Genomic DNA, 26874 nt, shown 5'->3' with positions numbered 1-26874 from the left:
TGAATGAGTGCTAAATAATAAAGAATCAATATTCAACTATATTTTTAAAGAAGAACATATATATATAATATATTTTTTTTTATTTATTCGGCAAACACTTTTTTGAAAACTTTATTGAAAAAACATTCAAATATACAAACATTACTCAACATAATAGTACAGAGAAACCAAAATATGAATTGAAATAAATAAATAAATAAATATATAATAATTTAAGAAAATAAACTTCAATAATATAAAATCCTAATAATGAAAAGGAGTTATAATAAATACCAAACAGTCTGATAGTTTTATACTAGATTTAATGTTAATTCATTTGAGAGTCTTAATATATTCTTAAAATTCACATTAAAAAAAAAAAGTTAAATTGGGGGTAACTTTTGTTATTTTGCATTTATGTACATAAAAATCACTATATGTAATAAATAAGTTTAATATAAAATAAATCCTATATTTATCATCTTTAAAACGTAAAATGTAATTTTACATTATTTTTTAATTCATTTTTAATTCATTTTTTTAATTCATTTTTTAATTCATTCTTTAATTCATTTTTTAATTCATTTTTGCAAAAATAGTTTTCAACATGTAAGAATTTGTATATATATATATATATATATATATATATATATATATATATATAAGTATATATATATTGTAAATTGTTGATATGTAGGCTACTTCTTTGATATAGTAAAAACATAAAAACCACGCCCTCAACATTATAGTACTGAGAAACAAAAATATGAATTGAAATAAATAAATAAATAAAAATATATATTAGTTTAAGAAAATAGACTTGGGATAAATAAACTTCAATAATATAAAATCCTAATAATGAAAAGGAGTTATAATAAATACCAAACAGTTTGATAGTTTTATACTAGATTTAATGTTAATTCGTTTCTTAATATATTCTTAAAATTCACATTAAAAAAAAGTTAAATTGGGGGTAACTTTTGTTATTTTGCATTTATGTACATAAAAATCACTATATGTAATAAATAAGTTTAATATAAAATAAATCCTATATTTATCATGTTTAAAATGTATAATGATTTTTATTAATGTAACACAATATATAATCTTTCATTCGAGTCCAAAAAGTGGAGGTGTTAAAGTTAAAGCTCAAAGCTAAAGTGTTGAGGTTTTATTTGTTTAATATAAAATAAATCCTATATTCATCATCTTTAAAACGTATAATGTAATTTTAAGTTTAATATAAAATAAATTATTTATTTTTTTAATGTAATTTTTTATTTTTTATTCATTTTTTAATATTTTTATTAATGTTTTATAAATAAATAAAATTGTAAATTGTTGATATGTAGGCTACTTGTTCAACCTTTATTGATAAAATAACTATATGTAATAAATAAGTTTAATATAAAATAAATCCTATATTTATCATCTTTAAAACGTATTTTTTAAATGTAATTTTACATTATTTTTTAATTTTCATAATAATAAAAAGTAGTTATAATTTTTTCATTAATTTTTGCAAAAAAGTTTTCAATATGTAAGAAATAAGTTTAATATAAAATAAATCCTATATTTATCATCTTTAAAACGTATAATATAATTTTACATTATTTTTTAATTCATTTTTTAATTCATTTTTTAATTCATTTTACATTATTTTTAATTCATTTTACATTATTTTTAATTCATTTTTTAATTCATTTTTAATTATTTTTTAATTCATTTTTAATTCATTTTTTAATTCATTTTTTAATTCATTTTTGCATGTAAGAATTTGGTATATATATATATTGTAAATTGTAGATATGTAGGCTACTTCTTCAACCTTTATTGACAACACAAAGGTTGACACAAACACAGAAGCCACGCCCCTCTGCCAAACACTTCCTGTAACCTAGCCTTCCCACGTGACGTCACCGCGCCGCCCTGACCAATGAGATCGCTCCTTCAAAGTTTTTGCCGCGGTTAGCTCTGAGCTAACATGCTAACACCGGCTACGACGCATGTGTTTTCTCCTCCCAGCTGCTAACAACAACAACAACAGCAGCAGCAGCAGCAGCCCGTCCCCCGTCTCCGGCCCGGCCTCATGGATCCTGGTGGGAGTGACCTGGACTTCAGCCTGCCTCAGCCCGAGACCCCGTGTCTGATCGTGGAGGACTCTCAGCCGGACAGCGTGGCCCTGGAGGACGACCCCGAGAGCAGCTACAGAGCCCTGCTGGCCCGCCGCCTGTCCAGCCTGCAGCCCTCCTCCCGCAGCCCGGTGCTGGTGAGAGCCCGACCCAGAACCTGGTTCAGGGGTTGTTTATGACTGAGAACTGGATTTATGAGCAGGAAGTATTCAGGTCATGTAGGTTATTGTTATATAAGAGCAGGTAAATGGAGGATTGCCTGTTTAAAATGCAAAGAAGGCAAACATCCCCTGTTAGTGTCACAGTATTATACAGAACATAGATATATATATATATATATATATATATATATATATATATATATATATATATATATATATATAGAACCAGTCAAAAGTTTAGACACACCTTATCATTCAATGGTTTTCTTTTTTTTATTTCTATATATTTTTATTTTATATATATATTTTTATTTTATATATATACAGTACCAGTCAAAAGTTTAGACACACCTTCTCATTCAATGGTTTTTATTTATTTTTATTTTTTTATTTTATATATATATAGTACCAGTCAAAGGTTTGGACACACCTTCTCATTCAATGGTTTTTCTTTATTTTTATTTTTATTTTATATATATTTTTATTTTTATATATATATATACAGTACCAGTCAAAAGTTTGGACACCTTCTCATTCAATGGTTTTTCTTTATTTTTATTTTTTTCTACATTGTAGATTAATATTGAAGACATCCAAACTATGAAGGAACACATATCTTATTTTACTGTTATTTTTATTTTTTTTATATTATTATTTATCTGTTATTTATACTGTTATTTATCCAGCACATTGCACTGCACCTTTACTGCTTCTTTTGCACTTCTGGTTAGTTCATGTGCTTGTTTATGACTCACAACTGAATTTATGAGAGCAGCAGCAGCTGCAGGAAGTATTCAGGTCATGTAGGTTATTGTTATATAAGAGCAGGTAAATGGAAGGTTGCCTGTTTAAAATGCAAAGAAGGCAAACATCCCCTGTTAGTGTCACAGTATTATACAGAACATAGAATATATATATATATATATATATATATATATAATATATATTATATATATATATATATATATATATATATATATACAGAACCAGACAGAAGTTAGGACACACCTTCTCATTCAATGTTTTTTCTTTATTTTTATTTTATATATATTTTTATTTTGATATATATTTTTATTTTATATATATATATATACAGTACCAGTCAAAAGTTTGGACACACCTTCTCATTCAATGGTTTTTCTTTATTTTTATTTTATATATTTTTTTATATATATATACAGTACCAGTCAAAAGTTTGGACACACCTCCTCATTCAGTGGTTTTTCTTTATTTTTATTTTATATATTTTTTTATCCATCCATCCACGCGGGGGTGCTGGAGCCGATCCCAGCTGTCAATGGGTGAAGGCAGGGTTCACCCTGGACAGGTCGCCAGCCTATCACAGGGCTGACATATAGAGACAGACAACCATTCACACTCACATTCACACCTACAGGCATTTTAGAGTCATCAATTAACCTAAGCTGCATGTCTTTGGACTGTGGGAGGAAGCCGGAGAACCCGGAGAGAACCCACGCTGACACAGGGAGAACATGCAAACTCCACACAGAAGGTTGTCCAGCCCGGGAATTGAACCCCGGCCCCTCTTGCTGTGAGGCGACAGTGCTAACCACTACACCACCATGCAGCCCATTATATTTTTTTATTTTATATATATATACAGTACCAGTCAAAAGTTTGGACACACCTTCTCATTCAATGGTTTTCTTTATTGTTATTTTTTTCTACATTGTAGATTAATATTGAAGACATCCAAACTATGAAGGAACACATATCTTATTTTACTGTTATTTTTCTTTTTTTACATCATTATTTATACTGTTATTTATCCAGCACATTGCACTGCACCTTTACTGCATCTTTTGCACTAAAATTGCATTTCTTTGTCCTAGTACTTGTACTCTGTGCGATGACAATAAAGTTGAATCTAATCTAATCTAATATGGAATTATGTGTTAAACAAACAAATGCTCAACAAACCAGAATATGTTTTATATTTTAGATTCTTCAAAGTAGTTGAATGAGAAGGTGTGTCCAAACTTTTGACTGGTACTGTAGTTTATTGTTATATAAGCAGGTAAATACTGGTTCCCCTGTTTAAAAGGCAAAGAAAAGTAAACAGCCCCTGTTAGTGTTTCAGTATTATATGTTGTATGATTGTGTTATAGACTCATGCATTATTGAATGAGCAGCATTTTACATCATGTAAACATGAAATGATCATGTGGCTTACTCTAACAATGCATCACATATGATAACATCATCTAATTGTTAATGAAAAATACTTTGATTTTGTGAAATATTTTAATATATAAAAACAAGACTCAACCATAGCTGTCAAAAAACATAGTACAATGTTTTTCTTCTTAAAATACTCATGTTCACTACACTACCCTCGAACTTGGGTAAACAGACTTAGTTGCTTTCCACCACTGCTTGTCAGCCCTCTTATAGACATTACATTACATTTAGCAGACGCTTTTATCCAAAGCGACTTACAGTCAGTAGTATATTACATATCATTCACCCATTCACACACTGATGACAGGCTACCATCAAGGTGCCACCATCAGACTCTAACTAACATTCATCATCCAGTCCACACCGATGGCAAGCCTTCAGGAGCAACTTGGGGTTAAGTGTCTTGCCCAAGGACACATCGACTGCTGAAGCCGGGTATCGAACCACCGACCCTCTGATTGGAGAACTACCTTGCTCTCCACTACGCCACAGCCGCCCCTCTCTTCCATCAATATATTTGGGGTTGTTCTAACTCTGTTCTGCACATAACCACAAATAGAGACATCAATCAAGTCATCTACTATTCAGGGTTACTTTGTGAGATTGCAGGAGAGGCAGCGTACACTCTGGACGTGTTGATGATTTATTGTGGTTGACAGGTAGCTAGTCTATCATAAAGCTAATGCGTATAGAAAAACAACTATTCACATCTACACTTATGGGCAGTTGAGATCCCAATTCACCTAACCTGCATGTCTTTGAAATGTGGAAGCAAACTGGAGGTCAGATAGTCGCATGTAAATACCTGTATACATGAGGAAGAACATGCAAATTCCACACAGAGAGGAAAGATATGTTCTGCTGTTCAGGTCATCTGAGGTGAGATGGTTAGATCTGAATATCTAAGATTCTTTGCTCTTCATACTTTAACTTTAGACCCTTTCCCCTTGATAGTGAGAAGGAAGCAGAGATCTTGAGCTATACCAAATTTGAATTGTTTTGTTTTTAATTTTCAAGTTTGATCTTGTTTTCTGCCAACATGACAAAATCTTTTATAATATTTTGGTTGAGAACTTCAGCGAAGCAGACTGGAGTGTTTAGTGAACCATACCTCTCTTAGATCAACGTGAACCGCTGTCATTCATTTTAAGTTTGTTCTGTAGACGAGACGAGGACACCTCGCTGCTCACCACTGCTTCAAAATCAAAGCTTTTCCTCTTTTTGCTCATCAATACAATAAAAGCAACTTAACTAATGCGACACATTTTCTCTTGTTTCACCCCCAATTCAAAATATTTTTCCTGTTATCTGCATTGCCATTTATCAATCACAACAAGGTCTGTGGATTATCTTGAGCAACCGGGTCAGGATTTCTGAAAAGATATGTTGACTTTTAAGTTTTTTTAAATGTATTTTTTGTCACTTTTTGAGCACAACAATCCGAGTGTCATATAGTCCCATTATATTGGACAGAACGCAGATATCTCTACGGCTGATCCTCCAAAAGCAGGCAACTCAAACCAAAACAATCTGGATCTATGAATAGCACTACAGTTAAGAGGACACACGTGTCTTTTGGCTTGGGGGTGATCTGTCTCTTAAAAGTAAGACATATTTGAGATATATCTTAGAGTTTGTTGCTTTGTTAAACTAGTGATGAATTGTCTTTTTCCAGGAACTGATATCCTCCCCACTTGGAAGCAGATACTCTCAGAGTGACAGCCAATCAGAGAGCTCCCAGAGTAACAACCAAGCTGAACCTGGTCAGTGCTTTTTATAACAACATGTCATGTATATATATTTCATTTGTCCTTTATAAACAGCAATGCTATTTGTTTTATTTAGGCGTTCTCATGGCGGCCAACCCCAGTTCTGCATTCGAGGAGGAAAGTCAGGTTCTAAACATCTGCCCTCCGAACAAGAAGAAGTATGTGAAGACCAGACATGTTTACTGATTTCTGATGCTCTGTGGGAGACAATGATGAAGTGTTTTCACTCTCTCTGCTCTCATTTCGATTAGGTGTGCACCAGAGGACACTGATATGGATTCTGGAGCCGATTCTACCACACACTGCATTCAGTCTGAAGGTAGGAGTCCCTCTTGCATATTAAAGACGAATAACACCAACGATCAGTATAGAATTGAATATGACTGCATGTGTTAATGGCGTCGGTGGGTCCTGTGTTTCAGGGGGAACCTCTCAGTTTGGTTTCCTGGAGCTCTCTCAGAGTCAGGATCTGCGAGGTGAAGTGGTGAACAGTCGGGAGGAAGAAGCAGACGTTGTGGCTCAGACAGACAGCGAGAGACGCTCCAAACTAGGTATTAACCCTCCCAACCCCAAAGCATTTTCAGGCTGTTTTTTTAAAGGTTCTGTCACATTTTTAGTCTCTGTACCTTTATGGAAACAGCACGATCATGACTAGAAGAAGAGAGAACTCAAACATGTCTTCTTTGCAGAATAAATCATCCTTTACCATCAGTTACCATGACATAAATCATGAAAAAGAGAAAAGTTGACATTTTTTCGATAATAAATTGTACAAAAATTGGAAAACACTGGAATCTATATATCCTACATGTTTCCAAGTGTTACCAATGTTGGAAGAAATAATTGATCTTCTCTTGCTGTATATATTTAACTATTTACAATTTTAAAGTTTAAAGCCTCTCCTCTCCCTCTCCTTCAGCAGCCTTCAGTTCAGTCAAAGTTTCACAGAATGTTTGTCACGTGACTGTTGGTCTTAGCCGAGTCAATCAAAGCTTCCTAGTTGTGCTGAGGACTAGATAATTGAATGTTTTTTTTACAGGATCTTTTTCATGCAAACGGTTTATTTGGGGCCACCACCATCACGATCAAAACACCAGGTGGGGAATATCTCCCAGAACGATGGTGTTTCTTTCTAGTAGAGTTTAGAGACTTTGAGAAACCATGACAAGGAAGAACGCCTCACTAAGGCACTTAGTGAGGCGTTCTTTCATTAGTCCGTAGCTCCAGTACATCTTAGTTGCACCCTTTTTATTGTCATAGAGTTAGATACACACTTTGTTTTTCCTGCTGTGTCAGCTGCCCGTTGAGCCACAGCTCTCACTGGTTCTTCAGAGGCAGAAATAAAACAATTAATGTACTCATCCAACAGCCGATATATATTGGTCCAAACCCTAATTTATACTTTGCTTTTTAGCTCTCAGCTCAGGATGCATAGATGAAGTATAAAGAGAGTTGAAACGTCCGTTGTCGAGGCAAAACATTTCGATTTGCTCCAGAACAACCGCTCGTGTGTGTGAGTTAGACCCACAGGGCGCAGCATCACAGCTTGGTATAATAGCTCATTATTTACAGTTTAAAGAGTCAGTCTAACTCCTACCTTCTCTTCTTCTCTTCTTCTCTTCTCTCCTTCTTCACCAGCAGAGCAGAACGTCAGCTCCAGGACTTCAGAGAGTCAGGACAACAAAGCAGTGAGGTTCGTCTCCACGCTGTGTTTTAAACCCTGCTTTAGTTACCGGGACACACACTGGTCTGGGATGAGCAGCGTTTCTCTTTCTTTTATCTGTCCTCCTCCAGGTCTGAGGTGAGCTCCAGCAGCTCATTGGAGTCTTCGGGTCAGTCGGGGAGGCAGCTGGGCATCCAGGCTCTGCTGCACTCAGAGGGCCTCCAGGCCTCCGACGAGCAGGACTGTGAGATCCTGTCCTCACAGCAGGACATGTTCGACGCCGACAAGACGGGTACATGAATGCTTATATGCTTCAATTTTGCAGACGATACCAATACCAGTGAAATTCAGTTTTGTTTATTGCAAATTAATTGTTATTCTCCGATGATCCGCATCAAGTTTCTCGCCCAAAACTACATTTGACAAGATTACATTTGAAAGCATCGTGGTGAGGTTATAATTGACCTTTGCCCAATACTCATTTTTACGGAATAGAGCTTGAACGTATCATTAGGTTACTCAATGCAACCTCCGTACGTTAGCTGTAGTGGTCTGTGATCTGTACAGATTCCCCCTCACGGTTAAACAAGCATGTGAACCGATTAATTACACAATGTAACCATCATAATGTCCATTTTTTTTATTACTGAGGATCACTATCAGCCCATAAGCAGTATAAATACGCGATCAAGAGATTAATGCTTTCTATTTAAGATAAGAGATAAGATAAGATAATCCTTTATTAGTCCCGCAGCGGGGAAATTTGCATATTTGCACATTCCTGATAATTTTACATTTTTTGTGACTGCCGTCTTCTTTCTTTGTCCCCTTTATGTAAACCTCTGTTCTTGTCTCAGGTGCTGCGGTGGACAGCACCGTGTCCGAGCCGGAGCAGCAGGGTCACCCGACCCCGACGCCGGCACAAAGCCTGCAACTGCTGCACCTGTCTGGACAGGGAACACTGGTGCAGGAAAGTCTGTCCCAGTAAGTCACCAGAGTGCCCTCACGCTGCCGGCCACTCTCAAGCACTATGCAGAAGAACAACCTGAAAGTTCTTCTCTCTTTGTCCCCTTTTTGTTTTTTCTAGGAGCTCCATCGACTACGTCGCCCCCACCCCAGACAACTTCACCCACACCCCTCTAATAATCCCCAACTCGCCCACCGGACCAGAGAACGAACACGGTAAAATGATTTAAACTCTGATGACTGAGTTTTAACAAAGTCTGCTGGTGAGAAGAGCTAAACCTTTTCTTCATCAGGCGCTGATGAACCGATGGATACTTCGCTGCCCCCAGAAGGCCGAGGGGGAGAAAAGGAGGAGGAGCCAATGGAAACGGAGGCCGCCTCTAAGCCACACCCATCCGCCTCTACTCCCATCTCTCAGAATTCCCCTGATTTTGTGATGGAGCAAACTCTCTCTTTACCCTCCCAGCCGGAGTTCTCTCATGTATGTACTTCATTATTTCTTTCTCATTTTAATCATCTAGTCTTTTTATGTATTATATTTTTGTTTTAGGGTCCGCAGCAAACGGAACACTACTGAAATTTATGTTGGTTAATATTGTCAGAAATTTGACCCTTAAATCCAAGTAGACTTCTTCAGATGTGTTTCTTTTGTTCGACCTGAGATTCAGTCAAAGTGATATAAAACAGAGAAAATCAGCAAAACTTCACATTTGCAGACTTGGACCCAGAACTTGTGTTACAGTTTTGCTTGAAAAATGAGGAATTGTTTTTCATCTGTCAGTCGATTGATTGCTTAATCTTTTCAGCATTAATTTGTTTATTTTTGACTTTCCTCATACAACGAGGCATTTATTAATCGATCGACACATAAATAGTTGTAACCAATTTTTATAATTGATTGATATTTTAAGTCAATAATTAAAGGATAAAAAACTGATGATAACCGCCTCATTAAATTTGCAATATTTCTGCTTTTTCATCAATGTTTATTTCAATTGATTTGGATTTTGGACTGTTGATCAAACAAAACAAGCTATTTGAAGACGTCACGTTTGGAAATTGTGGTATTTCACAATTTCCACATAGTGATTAATTAGTATTAGTATAAAAAAGGAAATATTCAGCAAGTTAATCGATAATGAAAATAGGATGTTGCAGCCCTAGTTCCTGATAATCCATGTGTGTGTTTTTGTTTTGTTTTCTCAGGACGTGTTTGTCCCGACGCAGAGCCAGGAGGCGCCGCAACAGTCCGATAAGAAGACGGGCGAAACGCAGTCTCAACGTCTGGCGTCGACTTCCTTCACTCTTCCTCTGCAGCTCTCCTGCAGTAGTCCAGCTCTGAAGACCTCCGAACATATCGAGGAGGACAGCCAGGCCACGCAGATCGAGGAGCTGGGAGAACCGCCCGGTGTCGACGCCGGCGACTCGGCCGTTACACATCAGAGGAGCGAGAGCAACGGCGTCGCTCCGGAGTCACAAACTCCCACCAGTTCAAAAGCTGCCACCTCGGCCGAATCGACGAAGCATCGCAGCGAATGTACCGAGAACGAGCCGTCGGATGCGGCGCAAAAACCTGAAGTGAACAAAAAGACTTCTTTGAATGTAGAAAATGTGAATGTGAAGGACGGTAAGAGCGACGGCAAACAGGCGAGCCCTGCTGACGTGGTGTCGTGCTCGCAACCAAAGCTGGATTCCTCTCTGACTGTTAACAGCTGTGTGCAGGAGACTCCCAACACAGACGCTTCACCTCGCAGTCTGACCTCTCCGTCCATGGTCTCTCAGAAGTCTGCTGTGAATGTGGCGAAGAGTTCTGTAGACTTGAGGAAGGACGGAGGAAGTGCAAAGAGTCCGTCCGCCAAAGCATCGTCTCAGAAGTGCGGAGCTGTTGGTAACAGTCAAACAGTGAAGGAGGTGACGGATGAGAGGAAGCAGGGTGAAGTAGTGGAGGAGGATGTGGTGATGGAGGAGGGTTCGGGTGTGGCTCTGGTCCAGCTGTTGTCCCATGAACCCATGGAGGAAGAGGAGGAGGAGAGTGAAAAGCGAGGTGATGACAGCGTCATCATTGTCACAGACAGCGAGAGAGACTCCGAGGTTCTTCAGAAAGACGTGACGCCGCCACCGAAGACCAGCAGCTCCCAGACGGTCGGAGGCAAAGCGCCCGTCTCCACCAACGGCCATCAGTCCAAGGCTCAGGAGAAGAAGGTCCACGCCGTTCCTGATAGGCTCTCCCAGAATGAGAGGGCGGGGCCTGAACCAGAGGGGCTCAAAGACAAGAGTCTGAGTGACAGCTCGGGAGGTAAGCAGGCCACAGATACGTGACTGGGTTTAAAGCTGATTTTCTCCTAATGTGACGTGTAGGGACTCTCTAATAATGGCTCTTTTTGAGTGAAATAATCTAGTTGCAACCTTTCAGGCCTCTTAAATTGATGTAATGAAGCAATTTGAGAGCGGAAAATTACTCTTTGAATGAATTACGCCCTCAGTTCAGAGAAACCGACAGGAGAACCAGCAGAGGAGCAGAGCAGAGCAGTGCTGTGGACGGGGGAAGCAGCAAAACTTGATCAAAAAAAAAAAAATCCTAACAGTTTAGGTGTACGCTTTATTCGCAGGTTTAAATTGGGTTTAAACCAACAGGGAACTAATGCTGCTATATCCATCTATGCTCTCGCCAAAACCACCAGACTCCATTGGAATTTTTTATTTTATTTTAACCATTAATAGCGCTTTAATACCAGTGTTGTAGTTCTCAAGATCAAGCTGGTCCAGATATCTGTCTCAAGACTCCTTTTGAAGGTCTCATCTTTGACGCCATTTTTAAGCGGTCTTGTTTCGGTGTCGGACAAAGATGATTTTTGGACATTTCAAGACCAGTCAAGACCACCACTGTGAGGATGTGAGCTCTAAAATGCCTTTGCATTGTCTGATTTATTACTTAACATCAAACAAAGGAAAATTCCTACACATTAACTTCACCGCTGCAATGCCTTTTGATTATTTTATCAACACATTTCTCATGTAGCACTTAAACACACACACATATATACAGTATATATAGATAAAGGGGAGAGTTAAGAGGAATCTTAATGAGGTTTCTGTTTGTCTTTTTATGGGAATGTGGATCTTTCGGATAGGTTTGATTAGCGACACAGTGGTTTGAATGTGTCTGGAACTCACACTGGTCTTGGTCTGGATACTCTCTGGTCTTGGTCTGGATACTCTCTGGTCTTGGTCTTGATACTCTCTGGTCTTGGTCTGGATACTCTCTGGTCTTGGTCTGGATACTCTCTGGTCTTGGTCTGGATACTCTCTGGTCTTGGTCTGGATACTCTCTGGTCTTGGTCTTGATACTCTCTGGTCTTGGTCTTGACCTGTCCTCTCTTTAGGTGTTCTTGACTATAACACTACTTTATACACATGAATCCAGCATGTTAACATTTTTGTGTTTTGTGGACCTCAGAAGCTACTTTTTTAAAAAACATATTGTTTTAGATTTTTCCCTTGAATGCAACGTGTTACAGGGATCCAACAAGGATTTATTTACAACACTAACATCACATCTAAAACCCATGACATGTTCTGTGAAGGTTATTCTGCAAAGTTACATTGGAGGCAAAAAAAAAGGTGGTTCAGTTAGAGTCACATCATGTCTGTTTCTGATCTGGCTTTGATAGGAATCATTCACTGAACTAGATCTAATCTGATCCAGTAATGCTTTTTTTTTTTTTTTTTTTTTTTACTACAGAAATTTCTTTCCACTTCACGCTTCCTAAAGAAGGGGAGCTGATTGGTCCTGCTGTTGGAGCCACGCCCCCTTTAATCAACCAGCTGAAGCAGACGCTGAGACACAGCACTCCCATCGGTGGGTTCTTGTACCGGACAAACCGGAGCTTCACAAAAAACAACTTGTCTATAAATTTAAAGTATTACAAGACAGCTTCTTCAATGTTTCTTTGTCTTTTCTTTTCCGCAGAGATTACTTCCTTCTCTGAGAAGTCCGGCGTGGGGGGTGATGGTGCGATGGCGGCCAGTGACATTGTGTCGGGGGAAAGCGGTGATGACACCACGACGGAGAAGGGAGACGGGAAGCTGAGTTTGAGGATGAAGCTGGTGACCCCCGTGGAGGAGGGCAGCTCGGAGCGCTTCAGCCTTCAGAGTGAGAGCTGCTCCTCCGTCACTCCTTCACACCATCAACTCTTACTTCCTCTTGGCGGTGACAAGCTCTCCACCCTCTCAGTAATACATTTCACACTTTTCTACCCCCCCCCAGAGCCAACACTATCAGAAGAGGATGGATCCGTCGCCAAGGTTACCACTGTTGCCAAGGCCGTAACCAGGTAACCTGGCACTATCTCTTCACGCACATTAACTGAATTCTTTCATAAGTGTGTCAGTGCCGTTCATTCAGGCTCTGGAGAATGAGAAGCAGCTGAAGGACATTCTTCAGCCTCGGCTTCATCACTTCACACACGACGACACCGAAGTACTGAGACATATACAGATGTGTTTGACTGTGTTGTAGGATGATTCAGAGGTCAGATTCATGGATAATAATTGAAGGTCAAACTGAGGATCTCACGCATGTTGCCTGAGTTCCAGCTCAGGAATGAAGAAAGATGTGTTTGAGGTAGAGATGTCCAGAGCTGAGCCTATGAGGATTGATATTTTGGCCAATCTGGACATATTTTAATGGATCGCTTTCAAAATCTTTACTCAATACTGAGGTCTATTGTGTTTTTTAAGGCTCTACCAAATAATATGTAATTTATTTTTACATCAGAGGCTTCTATTGAGGTTTTCAAATGAAGCATTGAATGTCTGTCGGCCTATTTGATGATGTTATCACCCCAAAAAACACATAGTAACAATAGTGTTGTTAGATTTCTGCTAGAACGACTGGTTAATACAGGTCCGTACCTTCCTTTTGTGTGCGGAAAGCAGCAAAGGCAAGCGGCTTTTTCAAGTTTTTGAAAGGCTAAACACCAACAAATATGGATTGAAGCAGAGTCTTTCGTTAGGTAAGACCATTTTGTGCATTTAGGAAATGGTAAATTCTATCTTTTTTCAATACATTTTGACTTTGGGACTTAACAAAGCTCTGGAGATATTCTAAATGTTTCAAAACAATCTTTTGCAGCCACCACTGGAATCGTGACTTTGGCCGCTGGCTACATTTATTCATCAGAAAATAAAGTCAAAAATAGATGCAGGGTATTTAATTCTGTTACGTTTGCGTTTGCCTAAGCCGTTGCTAAAGCTGCTGTGCATCATCACCAGGCGGTCACCTCTGGTTCTGTCGAGGGAAGCCAATGCTTCATGCCTTAAAGCTGCATTCTCTCTCCTGTCCATCAGGGGGCGACTCCTCTGGTTGTATAGAAGTCTATGAGAAAATGACTCTACTTCTCTCTTGATTTATTCCCTCAGTAAACATTGTAAACATGAGTTTATGGTCTCAATCTCTAGTTTCAAGTCTTCTTCAATACAGCATGATGTTCATTTAGTAAATGATGCTCCATTTAGAGTCAAACAGACCATAAAGCAAATTAATTGATGAATTGTGTGTTGTAGACTAACACTTCTGTTTCATTTCCCAGCAGCCCGTCGGTGTTCAGTCGTGTCAGACAGGTGCACAGACAGCAGGAAGCCAGAGAGGACATCCAGGCTGGAGGCAACAGCACACCTGTCAGGTGAGCACACTCACTGTTACAATAGAGGAGGGCATCTACTAGTGCAAATACCATATGTAATGTAATCTCACAGATAATAACTACGATAAACCTGTAGAAAACTGGTTTAAATTGTGCTTGTTAAGGGCCACAACACCAAGCTTTCATTCCAGTTTTACACGTACATGTTTGCACTTTGGGTGGATGTACAAGATACTACAAGAAGAGTTCATTTTAGATTTGTAGAATTAACACTTTTCTGCTGCTGCTGTGACCTGCAGGAGCTTCACATGTCCGTGTGAACAGTTTTCCCCTGTTGTAATGTATTTTAGTAGACAGAAATAGGTCTGCTTTGTCTGACATGCTGTGTGTGTGTGTGTGTGAAAAGAGAGAGAGAGAGAGAGAGAGAGAGACCTAGTTTTGCAGTCTGGAGGTGTGACGGATGGTTATTTTCTACATATTCTCTCGGGCCACGAGGAGCAGTGAGGTTTAGTTTTGTCCTCCAGGTTGAACTAAAGAGACGCTGTTTTACAAAATGTCTTCTGCGGTTGAATTCTCTCTTTGTTCATCTTGTTTGGAATAAAGAGAGCCACACAATGTATTTAGGGGATTTGTTTTTTATATATATTGGTTACCATCTTCAGTGGTGAATAAATAATGTTTGGCCTGGTGATGGTGCCAGAGGAAAGACCATATTGTTAAACGGCTTTGATTTCTGCCATAAGGAAAAAATGAATAATCCCATACTACAGAATACAGTGAAAAAAACTGTGAAAGAGAAGATCTTCTTTAAATATCAAAGGAGGAATTATTGAATATGTGGAAATATGCACAAATGGTCAAGTGTGTTGGAAGTCTTTTTATTTGTTTTTCTATTACACCAAAGCAGAAAGCACATTTTGCTGCTGGTGATGCTGCATGTGTGGGCTTTTGGAAGCAGATCACTGTCAAATATTTTGAATAACGTCCAGTGATAAGATCTTTCAGGGCAAACAGCAAAAAAGCATTCATAACGCTGCAATTTTCTTCATTATTTTGTAGGACTTTCCGGTCACGCTTCCTGATAAAAATATATGTTTGGCATTTTAATATCCGCTTGTTAAAAAACGCTCCCAAATTTGCTTACTTCCTGACACCCCCCGACGATACAGAAGTGGATAGATAAAGATAATTACATTTATCTTATGAAAAGATAACTTTCTGTCTTCAGAAAAATAGTTTCATTAAATTTTGGTCGGACAGATTTTGTGGAGATAAATCCAATAAATGACTTAGTTTACCTCAATAACTTTTTTTTCTTTTTTGTCTCATGTCTCCTCACATAGTTTTCATACTTTGCTTCTCCTAAATTGCACAAAGTTTAAAAATTGTTTTAAAAATCTGATAATCCGATGAGAACAGATGGATGAAGAGAGTCTGCTGCAATCTAATATATTTTGCAATCAGCTGCTTATGTTGATGGTATCGCTGTGGTGTAACGAGGTCGGTGCGACCGTGTGAAGCGATGTTCCTCCACAAAACCTCCACCTCTATTTTTCTATTGTACTAAATTTTTCGTACATTTGTGACTTTATAATCTTGCAAATTTTAGATTTTTTTTTTACTGGTAATTTCCCCACTTTAATCTCAGAGAATATCATATTTATTCTCTCGTAAATTTACGACTTTATTCTCAGAAGATCATAATTCTTTATGGGCTAAAAGAGTCCACAGCATTTCCACTCAGTGTTGTTTTTCTCATCCATCCACAGATCAGACATGAATAAATATCTTGTAAACAAAACCTGTTAAAGTTGTTTATTTCAATTCAAACCAGATTTATTTTTAGTTAGGAGGGTTTGATTTAGATTTTTCCATTTTCCACAGAGGGCAGCTGTTCGCCTCCCCACAGAGGAGCTCCCAGGCGTCCTCGCTGGGATGCAACAGCCTCCCCAACAGCCAATCAGAGCCTTCACAGCAGGAAGTGTTGGCAGCATCGCAGGAGACCCGTAAGGCTCCTCCAGGCCCCGCCGAGCACTCTGAGGACAGACGGGGTCCGACTAAAGCTCCAGAACCGCCCGCCCCCAACCGGACAGACGCCAGACAGAAGGTCGCCCAGCAGAGCAGCGACAGCACCGTCACCTCCACTCCGTCCAACAAGGTCAGTCACTTCCTGTCCACACCTGGCTCTATTCCCAGAACAAAGGATTCATGAAGCCAAGTTAGAGAATGTATTTGAATTGTGCAACTGTGTAATGTTCTTATTAAGTAGTAACTAAACATGGTTATTATTATATTATGCTGTAGTGTATGTTATGTGGCAAGGTGCACTTTTACAGCTACGTTTTCATTTTATTGAATTTTAAATTTAGCTTGATAAAGCAGTCAAATATTTGAATATTTGATTTGAATTAAAAAGTCTTAGTCATACATATCTTTTTTTTTGATTTTGAGTTTTAAATATCATCTCAGGTCTTCTGAATTTTATTTCCCACAACATTAAAAAAGGTCTTAAAAATATCATACTTGTTTTAAAAAATGTTTTTATGAACCACCATACTCCTTTGACAGAAACAGTCATTTTACCTCACAGGACACAGCACCTTGAACTGTTAGTTTGTTTGAGTTTGTTGATTTCAAAGGTTAGTTCAGATTCCTGTTAAAATTCCTGTTTTTGTCAATGGAGTCTGGTGTCTTTGAAGAGGGCACAGATAACGTCAGAAAGGTCTGTCTGACAGAAAGGCAAATATGTGGAAATATTCTAAATATAGTGACTTTCAAACCGATATTGGGTCTTTTATGAGTCCTAAATACGTCCACAGCAGAACATTCTGGTTCTCCTGTCTGTTTCTACAAACTCCATCTACTTAGGTGAAACACTGACTATGGAGAAGAACCTCATAAAGCCACACTTCCAAACATCCCATTTTTTATGCGTTAGACTCAAACAAACATCTGAGCTTGTGTTCAGTGCTTCTTTTAGAGAGCTAAGTCAGTGCTAGCATGAAGGTGCAGTCTGAACACACGTCCTGGTGGTGTTGATCACTCTGTCCTGTGTGTCTCAGCTCCGTCAGCGGACTGTCTCCCTGCAGACCAGCTTCGATGCACCGGGGCTGAGATCTCCAGCCGCCAGGGTACGGAGATTCAGAGGGAAAATACTGCTTATATATATATATGTGGGTGTGTGTGTCCAATAGACAGTCTTAAGTTTCTTGTCTTACAGGGAGAACCAGAGTCTCCGTCCTTTAGAAGAACAGCAGCCCCCGCCCACCGCAGACACGTACGCACCATCCAGGAAGTGCGTACCACCGTCACACGGATCATCACAGACGTGTATTATGAGGACGGCAAGGAGGTGGAGCGCAAAGTCACAGAGGTAACGGACACATTTCTCATTTCTTTAGAGTTAACCTTTGTCCCCATCCGTCACTTAGACACATAAACATCGAAAAGTTTGACTGTAAATGAACATCATGCTGTATTGAAGAAGACTTGAAACTAGAGATTGAGACCATAAACTCATGTTTACAATGTTTACTGAGGGAATAAATCAAGAGAGAAGTAGAGTCATTTTCTCATAGACTTCTATACAACCAGAGGAGTCGCCCCCTGGTGGACAGGAGAGAGAATGCAGGTTCCCTGTGTGACCTCTTGTATTATTTTTTTGTTACCAGGAGAACGAGGAGCCCGTGGTGGACTGCCAGGTGTTGGACGGCGACATCTCCCCGTGCCGCACGGGCAGCAGCTCCGTGACCTCCGGTGACCTCGCCGACATCAGCTCTCTGTCGTCCAAGGCCTCCAGCCTGCAGCACAGCTCCGGAGGAACCAGCAGCAGCGGCTTCACGCGGCCGGACTTCATCATGCCGCCTCGCCGTGGGGCCTTCAGGTACCCTCTCCACCCTCTCCACCCTCTCCACCTCCAGCACCGCAGACCGCTGTTTCTCTCATCCGTCCCGCCAATATAAAAGCCTCTCTGCCTTCTCTGTCGACACTAGCTGCATGCTGATTTCCTGTCACTCCTTCACCTTCTTTGCCTTTTCTAACACCCTACTTCCTCAGTGATTCACTGATCCCTGCCTGCTTCAGGTACACGTTGCTCGGGGCATTAATCTGGGGGTCGCTTAAAACCCTCCACGTTCTGGTTTTGTAGCGCAGCCCCCAGATCAGTGCCCCGTGCAACCTGACCGGATCCCATTCGTCCCCTCTGTGTGTCTGCAGTCCCAGGAGGGGAGGCGGGCAGCAACAGAGGGGTCACAGGGGTCACCGGGCGGGGTCAGTGGTCACAGCGAGCCGAGGCTACGGCACCCTGGGGTCCCAGGCCTTCGCCCCGCTGACCCCCAGAGGGAGGGCCAGGAGGGGCCGACCCCCGTCCCGCTCCTCCATGAGCAGGTGAGTCCTCGCCGAGGCTCGCCCTGCACCTTAAGAAACCGCTGATGAGGCAGAAATAACAACAACGGGGAAACTGCTTCAACCCACAACTTCTCTGATAACACTTCACGTTTCCTCTTTTCACTAATCTTCTCACTCAGAGCTGCAAACTATTTATTTATTTAAGCAGTGAATCAATCGATTGTTTTATAAAACTTATGTACTTGTTTCTTTCTTGTAAATGTTGTAAACTTTTTACAATGACGTGTTTTTACTGATTTATTTAAATTGAATCATTATCTCTCTATCCACCAACTGAAGAATCATTTCCAAACTAATTTGTGAATCATAGTCAAATATTCCAATTTCATTACAATCAATCAAAAACTTAACAATGTACTTAATTTTCAGCTGAACGACTTAGAGTTAAAATTCTAAGATACAATAACAACAGAGCCAACTGTGTTTACCTGTTACTATATAAAAAACTTGTTTGTTCCCACGTTTTTGGTTAATCTTTGTTAAAATAAATAACCAAAGGAATTCAACTTGCATTCTTCAACTTTTTTAAAAATGTATGGCATTACAACTGTGTTAAACTGCACAACAGACATGTTTGAGTTGTTGTTCTGTTTCCATAGAGGTGCAGAACGTTTATATTGCAGTTAAAATCAAGGCCACAGAGAGAAAAATGTGCAAAGAACCGTCCCAAAACTGTTTTGGGTTCAGATGGTTTTTATAGCCTAACTAACAAAAAATTAAAAAGCCACAAATGTCCCCAGTGATGCACAAAGGTTAATCAATTATGTAGCAAAAGTAGGCAAGCAAAACCCGTTCCAGTTATGATGACTACATGCCGGGGATATAATCATGTCTCCATCTTAAAATACACGTATATGAATAGACGTTGAGGACAGGAGCCCTTTACATAGCCGTCTGAAGCCGTCTGATCAGACTCTGTTTCTCCTCTAAGGGGAGGCGCTTTCGGCTCGCTGCCGAGGCTCGGCGTTCACAGCCAACCACATTTCTCCTCAGAGGACGAGCACTTCACCCGCATGCTCCCCCCACGCCTCCCCGTCAGCCCCGCGGACGCCGACCTCCACAGCCGCTCCGACTCCCTCCGCTCGTCTCCGGAGGAGGCCAACTCGGCCGGCAGCAGCTTCGTGGGCCTGCGGGTGGTGGCCAAGTGGACGTCCAACGGCTACTTCTACTCGGGCCGCATCATCAAGGACGCCGGCGAGGGGAGCTTCCGCCTGAGGTTCGACGACGGCTACGAGTGTGAGGTGGCGGGGAAGGACATCCTGCTGTGTGATCCCATCCCGCTGGAGACGGAGGTCACCGCGCTGCTGGAGGACGAGTACTTCAGCATAGGTGAGGGAGGAGTGTGTTCATGTGATGAACTCTGACCTTTATTTGAAAGGTTTTTTAAATCATTGGATGAGACAAAAAGAGATTTTCTCATCAAGTTATTCTATTCAAGGATTCAAGGATGATTTATTGTCTCTATGCAACACAGGGTTGCACAACAAAATGCAGTTGGAGCTCGTTTGCTACACAAGAAAAACATGACAAACAAAACAAAACAGGAGGATAGCAAAAACACATCTTGACAGTAAAGTTTTCTTCATTGTCCATCAGCTTTGACGGTGTTTGAGCACCAAGCATCATGATGTGAACACAGAGTCCAGCTCCTCTCGGCCCTCCGGAGTCCTGCTCTCTGTGCAGCCGGATCCGGGATGAACGATAGAACCAGGTCTTCCCTTGAAGATGTGGACTAGAGCTAGGACTAGTCACTGATCTCGAGTTGCTGCTCAGGCTTCCTGCAACTGAATATTAGCCAGGAGCATGCTGGGTAGTGGAGTAGCCTCAGTTCCTAGCTGTGTTAGCTTAGCTTCCATCTCGGCTTTCTTCCTCCCGAGTCCGCTTTCCAAACAGTCCTATTTATGAAAAAGACTAATATCAAAAACTCTCAAACCAGAGTTTCTGATGATCTTCTCTCCGGTGTGTTTTTGTGTCTGCAGGTGTCGTGCGGGGCCACAAAACCGAGGGTCCGGATCTGTTCTACAGCGTGGAGAAGGACGGACAGAGGCAGTGGTACAACAGGACGGCCATCATCCTGTCTCTGGAGCAGGGCAACAAGCTGAGGGAGCAGCACAGCCTCGGGCCCTACGAGCCCGCCATGCCGCTGGCCAAGGCCTCCGACATCAGCCTCGGTGAGACAACCACACAGACGAGCCGTTCTGTAAAGTTTAAAGTGCAACTTCACCCCGAAGGCCTCACCCTGACGCCTCCCACTGCATGAGCGTATGTTGAAAGCTGCGAAACAGCGTCAACAAATGTTACAGTTCCTTTGAAAATTGCTATATCGGGAACTGAATTTGTTGTTTATGAGACCACAAATGAGACAAGAATTACACCCCCCCCTACTGGCTGTAGTCTGCTCGCTGTGTATTCAAACTTACCCTTTAAAACACTAACAGTTGCACAAACAAACTAACCGATGGGGGCAACGGTTGACCAGCAGCCTCGTGTGCTGTGAGGTAAAATGACCGTTTTTGTCAATGGAGTCTGGTGTCTTTGAAGAAAGCACAGGTGGAAGTATCATCTCCAGTTCCCCGTCAGACTGACTATAGAGAAGTACATCATAAAAACATACTTCATATAATAAATATCACCAAATACTGTTATTAAACTACATAGAAACTTTAATAAATGTAGGAAATCTTTCATTAACTTCACAAAGGTTTAATTGTTAATAATCTGTTAAACATGTGGACCTTTGTTAATGTTCTCCTCAGATAACCTGGTGGAGGGGAAGAGGAGGCGCAGAGGAGCCCCCGAGGGTCAGAACACCCCCAACCGCAGCTCCTCCTCCAGCAGCCCTCGAACCCCCGGACCCTCCGGAAAGAGGAAGCTGATGAGCTCCGAGGACCACAGGACGCCGGCCAAGAGAGGCCGCCGGGGCATGGGCGCCCGAGCCGGTACGGAGACGCGTTCACCGAAACCGTGTTCACCGAAACCGTGTTCACCGAAACCGTGACCGCAACTTTTTGGTTTTTATTTCAGGGTTTTCATCTGTTATTTCCCTGTTTTTTTTTTTTTTTTCATAAGGAATTCAGACTTTTTCTATATATTTTTTTAGCTTTTTTTTTTGTTTTAAGTCAGTTAGTTTTAGATTTTAAACATGAAGTTTTATTCTCATGAAGTTTTAATTAGTCAACAGTGTCGTTGTCGGTATGAACTTTAACAGGTGTAATAGCACTTTTAAAAATGGATTTTAGACGAATAATTGTTGAAAAAAAGATTTTTAACCTGTTTATTACATTTTACTCCATGATGCTTTGAGCATTTTCCATTTTTAAATCTTGTTTTCTGTCATAATTCTCTCGAGAACGTCCTTCTTGTCAGTAATGTGTGATCTCTGAGCTTAGCTGAGACCTTTAGGACAGACTCTTCTTCTGCTGCTGGCTGCTGCTGAGGCTGACTTGGTAATTAATAACTTTCACCAGTGTTACCATGGTGATGGTCCACGTGTGGAGGGAAGATGAAAAGGTGTATTTTTTTGGGGTGCAAGGTCACGGGTGTTTTTGCTCTGAAATCCACTTTAATAAAGTCAGTTTATTTATATTTAATGCTCAAAAGGTCAGTTCAGCCAAATTTACAGAAAACAAATTTGTTTATTTTTTTTTTTATTGTCTTCTTATTGACATCGACAACTAAATATCCAAATAACATTTTATCGTCTCTTACACGTTTTTCATTTTTTTATATATAATATAATATAAAAAAATTTGATAAATAAAAACATTTTATAAAAACTGATTTTTATAATATATATATATATATATATATATATATATATATATATATATATATATATCCTTCAACACATTTTCAATAAGGCGTTTAAATTGATTAAAGAAAAGGAAAAACTTTTTTTTTTTTCCAGTATGTCAAGTCAAAGAACATTTTCAAAATGTGTAGCTATGGAACCACGGTGTTCTCCGGTGTTCTCCGATTTTCTCACAAACTGATCTAATTGGTTTTCTATATTTTTCCCAAATATTGATGAAAATTGTCCAGTTTCAGTCTGGAAGGAAAAGTCAACTTCTCCCTCGTGTATATATATATATATATATATATATATAGTATATTACAGTATATTATTTATAACATCCTCAACCTTAGGTTCCATCATCTTTTGCCATTTTCTGATAAAAGCTTCTTTTTTCTTTTTTTTTTTTTACATTTTGAAGATGTTTTCAGCAACATCATAAAGATAACTTTAATATGAATTATGTCACAACTCTACACATCAGCAGATAATGATCTCACTGGATGTGAGGGACAAAAAATATGTTTTTGTATTTTGGCTGAACTGAACTTTGATCTACTCCGACTCCCTCCCTTCATGTCTTCTGCTCTTCTGCTGCTTCTTCTTCTTCTTGTTCTTGTTATTCTTCTTCTTCTTCTTCTTCTTCTTGTTCTTGTTATTCTTCTTCTTCTTCTTCTTCTTGTTCTTGTTATTCTTCTTCTTCTCTTCTCCTCCTCCTCTAACTCTGTCCGTTCGTGTTTCTGTCTGCAGCTCAGCGGGTCGCGGTCTGTAACACCTCCGGCAGCGGCACCGATCTCCCCGGTCGGTCCGGAGACGTGGCGGAGACTCACGGCCCGCTGCCCCAGAACACCACCCTCTTCATGGGCTTCGCCTTCATGCTGACGGCCTCGTCAGAGATCGACCGGCTGACCAACAAGAACGCCAGCGATGACGAGGAGGGTGAGGACGGTGAGAGGACTGCAGAGGAGGATCAGAAGAAGAAGCATCACTTCCTGCTTCAGTAATGATTGTAGGATCAATATTTATTGTTATTGTTTTGTCTTTCAACAGATTACGTGCAGACGGGTCCGTATAACAAAACGTACACAGAGTCCCAGCTGCAGACGGGTGGAGGCTTCGTCCTGCAAGACTTCAACGAAGAACAAGTAAGTGATCGGAAAGCACCACCCAGTTTCTTGTTCATAAAAACGTGAGAATTAATGGCAATAAAAACTTTGACAATTATTGCCTCCAGGATTTTATGGACGTGAATTATTATTTTGCTACATATATTGTAGAGCTTGTAGCAGTAAAAAACTTTATTTTACACAATGTGATGCATCTTATGTCAACCCAGACCGTCCAAAGAAAACCCAATACAAAACTGAAAATGGAAAAGTTAATTATTTTTATACAACCGATATACATTCTATATTATTTATAAATATGAATTTAAAATAAATTTTATATTATTTATAAATATAAATTTGAAATAAATTTTATATTATTTATAAATATAAATTTGAAATACATTTTATATTATTTATAAATATAAATTTAAAATAAATGTTATATTATTTATAAATATAAATTTGAAATACATTTTATATTATTTATAAATATAAATTTGAAATATATTTTATATTATTTATAAATATAAATTTAAAATACATTTTATATTATTTTTATAAATTTAAAATAAATCTTATATTATTTATAAATTTATAAAATAAATATCATAAAATAAACATAAAAATATATATGCAGGTAAAAATAACTGTAGAAGAAAATAAAGAAATCATTTAACATAACGATGTAGCCCATTTATCTTTGAGTTCGTAATTTTTCATGATTCTTTTGTCACATATTACTCCAGATATGTCATATTAATTATTCCAATTTGTTTTGTTTTCACATTCATACAGCTCTCATTGCATATTGTTTAAGATGTGGTGTTATGTCATATTTTGATGCACTTTAAAGGACAAATCTGCCACCTTTAATGTGGACGTGTCATCAGTGTTGATGGTAAATGTAGTCGATTGAAGCAAACAATTCCTCAGTGTTGCTGTTTTTACCCAGAAAGCTGAGTTCTCCTGATCATGGAGTCGAACCGGTTGTGCCTACATGTACCAGAATGCATTGCTCTTGAGCCTCTGACACCTGTACTGACATCTCTTCGTTGGTAAACTCTGACTGCATTAAATACGGCTGAATATCTCTGAGTCAGCCAAAACACTAGAATGTGTAGAAGTGAAGAAGAACAAGGAAGTTCACTGCTTTAATGGACTACATTTACCATCCACATAGAACGTGTTAAATTTCCCCTTTAAAGAGATGAGTGTCATCTAAAAGCTCAGCTCCAGCTCCAGTGTGTATTAATAACCCAGTCATCCATGTTGTTTCTTCCTCTGTTTGGTTCCCTCTGCAGTGTAAGGCGGCCTACCAGAGTCTGCTGATTGCAGACCAGCACTGTCGCACCAGGAAGTACCTTCTGTGTTTGGCCAGCGGTGTGCCGAGCGTGTCGCACATCTGGGTGAGGGACTGCTGCAAAGACAACAAGCTGCTCAACTACAGGAACTACCTGCTGCCCGCCGGGGTGGGGCCCGATGAGGCCATAGTGGAATGGTGAGAGGAGCGGCTTTCATTAGCTCTGCTTTTTATTCTCTGGGTTCCACTGGATGGATTCTATGGATTATGTTTGATTATGATTCGAGTATCTCTGGTTGATTTAGCATTCTAATCACAGAGTGAAAACTCAGAAGGCTGTTTGTCCTCTGCAACCGAAAAAGCATGTTTTCTTTAAAACAATTCTCAAAAATATAAGTTTATCGTAGCCAGAAGCTTTCAAAACCGTCATTAACTTCAGATTTACAATTTTCTTACAGTCCTTGAACACATCAAGTTTTATATGAAGAACTATATTATGAGTTTTTTAACCTACTATACTATGATTTTTTCTTATGACCTACTACACTGAGTTAACAACATACTGTACTCTTGACATTTTGCCACAGCTTTTTTACAAGTTTTACTATTACTTTTTATCTGACATACAATACTATATTTTTGCTATACTGTGGCTTTTTTTACGACATACTGTAGTACGAAAACATTTTGACAGACTAAATATGACTTTCATGACGTTTTAGATGTTTTATAAAGTACTATACTATAACGTTTTTTTATATAAACTATACTAAGATGTGTTTAATTACATGCTCTACTATGACAATTTTACAACATACTATGACTTTTTCTGACATGTTATAATTTGACATTTCTTTCGACATACAATACTATGTTTTTTTAACATGGTTTATATTTTGTTTTTTTACATTTTCTAAGACATATATCGTTTTTTGATAAACTATATTATTACTTTTTCATGACTCTTGACATTGAAATCTTTTGGGACACACTAAACTATGAAATTTTGTTACGACATACTATACTTTCTATTTTTAAGACCTAGCATCCTGTGACATACTAAACTATCTTGAGGAAGAGAACCTGCTCCTCTGAAAAGGTTTTTCAATGTTAGCTTGAGATGCTCATTCAAAAGCAGCTGGATTTGCTATTTTTTTTAAATATATTTTCTCTCCCATCAGGCATCCGCGCTGCAGCCCGTTCAAGACTCTGCGGGTCCTTCTGGTGTTTGAGAAGCCGGTGGAGCTTTGGGCACAGCTGATCGGGATGGGTGGAGGCTCCTCCGTCCGACAGTTCCCGGCAGACAAAGACGTCTCAGGTACAGAATCACACCTCATGATGTCACAATATGATTCTGGAAGCTATTTATTGACAGTTTTTTTTTCCTCCTCCCTCCATCTGCAGACATTCCTGCCGGCAAGTACGACGTGGTGGTGACGGACCGCGCCTGTCCGGCATCGGTGGAGAAAAACATGACATCACAGGAAGTCCCGCTGGTGTCTCCAGAGTGGATCATCCAGAGCGTCATCCGCGGGGAGCGCCTGGGTTTCCATAGTAAGCCTCAGTATCACCATGACTACTCCTCCTCCTCCTCTTCATCATAATCCCACTCCAAAACAAACGCCTCCGGACCACATTAAATGTTCTGCATTAGTTCTGTTGCATGCCTCTGCTGTATATAACTTTATCCTGTCTGTTTTTATTGAGATAATAAATTGTGACTCTTTGTTTCATTTTAACTGAATCCA

At 39.5% G+C, this 26874-nt stretch overlaps 1 protein-coding gene across 9 annotated transcripts; it reads left to right on the top strand.

Moving 5' to 3' along the window:
- Positions 1-1901: 1901 nt before the first annotated feature.
- On the top strand, positions 1902-26837 carry tp53bp1 (tumor protein p53 binding protein, 1). 9 transcript variants are annotated; one of them, XM_054621108.1, is made up of 28 exons: positions 1902-2248; positions 6150-6237; positions 6320-6401; positions 6495-6562; positions 6666-6794; positions 7885-7936; positions 8038-8198; positions 8764-8890; positions 8994-9088; positions 9166-9353; positions 10079-11168; positions 12615-12731; positions 12843-13025; positions 13140-13206; positions 14464-14556; positions 16402-16675; positions 17580-17648; positions 17738-17890; positions 18189-18400; positions 18733-18903; positions 19856-20253; positions 20904-21095; positions 21681-21863; positions 23468-23656; positions 23768-23862; positions 25128-25324; positions 26308-26444; positions 26531-26837. In XM_054621108.1, the coding sequence occupies exons 1-28, from the start codon at positions 2069-2071 to the stop codon at positions 26728-26730; spliced, it is 5190 nt and encodes a 1729-aa protein (XP_054477083.1). In that variant the 5' UTR covers positions 1902-2068; the 3' UTR covers positions 26731-26837. The 9 variants fall into 9 exon arrangements, with proteins under 9 accessions (XP_054477083.1, XP_054477066.1, XP_054477058.1 ...); XM_054621091.1 differs by having other exon boundaries at positions 23468-23665; XM_054621083.1 differs by having other exon boundaries at positions 7882-7936; positions 14467-14556; positions 23468-23665.
- Positions 26838-26874: the final 37 nt, after the last annotated feature.

This window comes from Anoplopoma fimbria, chromosome 2, assembly GCF_027596085.1.
Source record: "Anoplopoma fimbria isolate UVic2021 breed Golden Eagle Sablefish chromosome 2, Afim_UVic_2022, whole genome shotgun sequence".
NCBI classification, from domain to species: Eukaryota; Metazoa; Chordata; class Actinopteri; order Perciformes; family Anoplopomatidae; genus Anoplopoma; species Anoplopoma fimbria.
The sequence above is the reverse complement of the archived record's forward strand: the minus strand, read 5'-3'. Positions and strand labels throughout refer to the sequence as shown.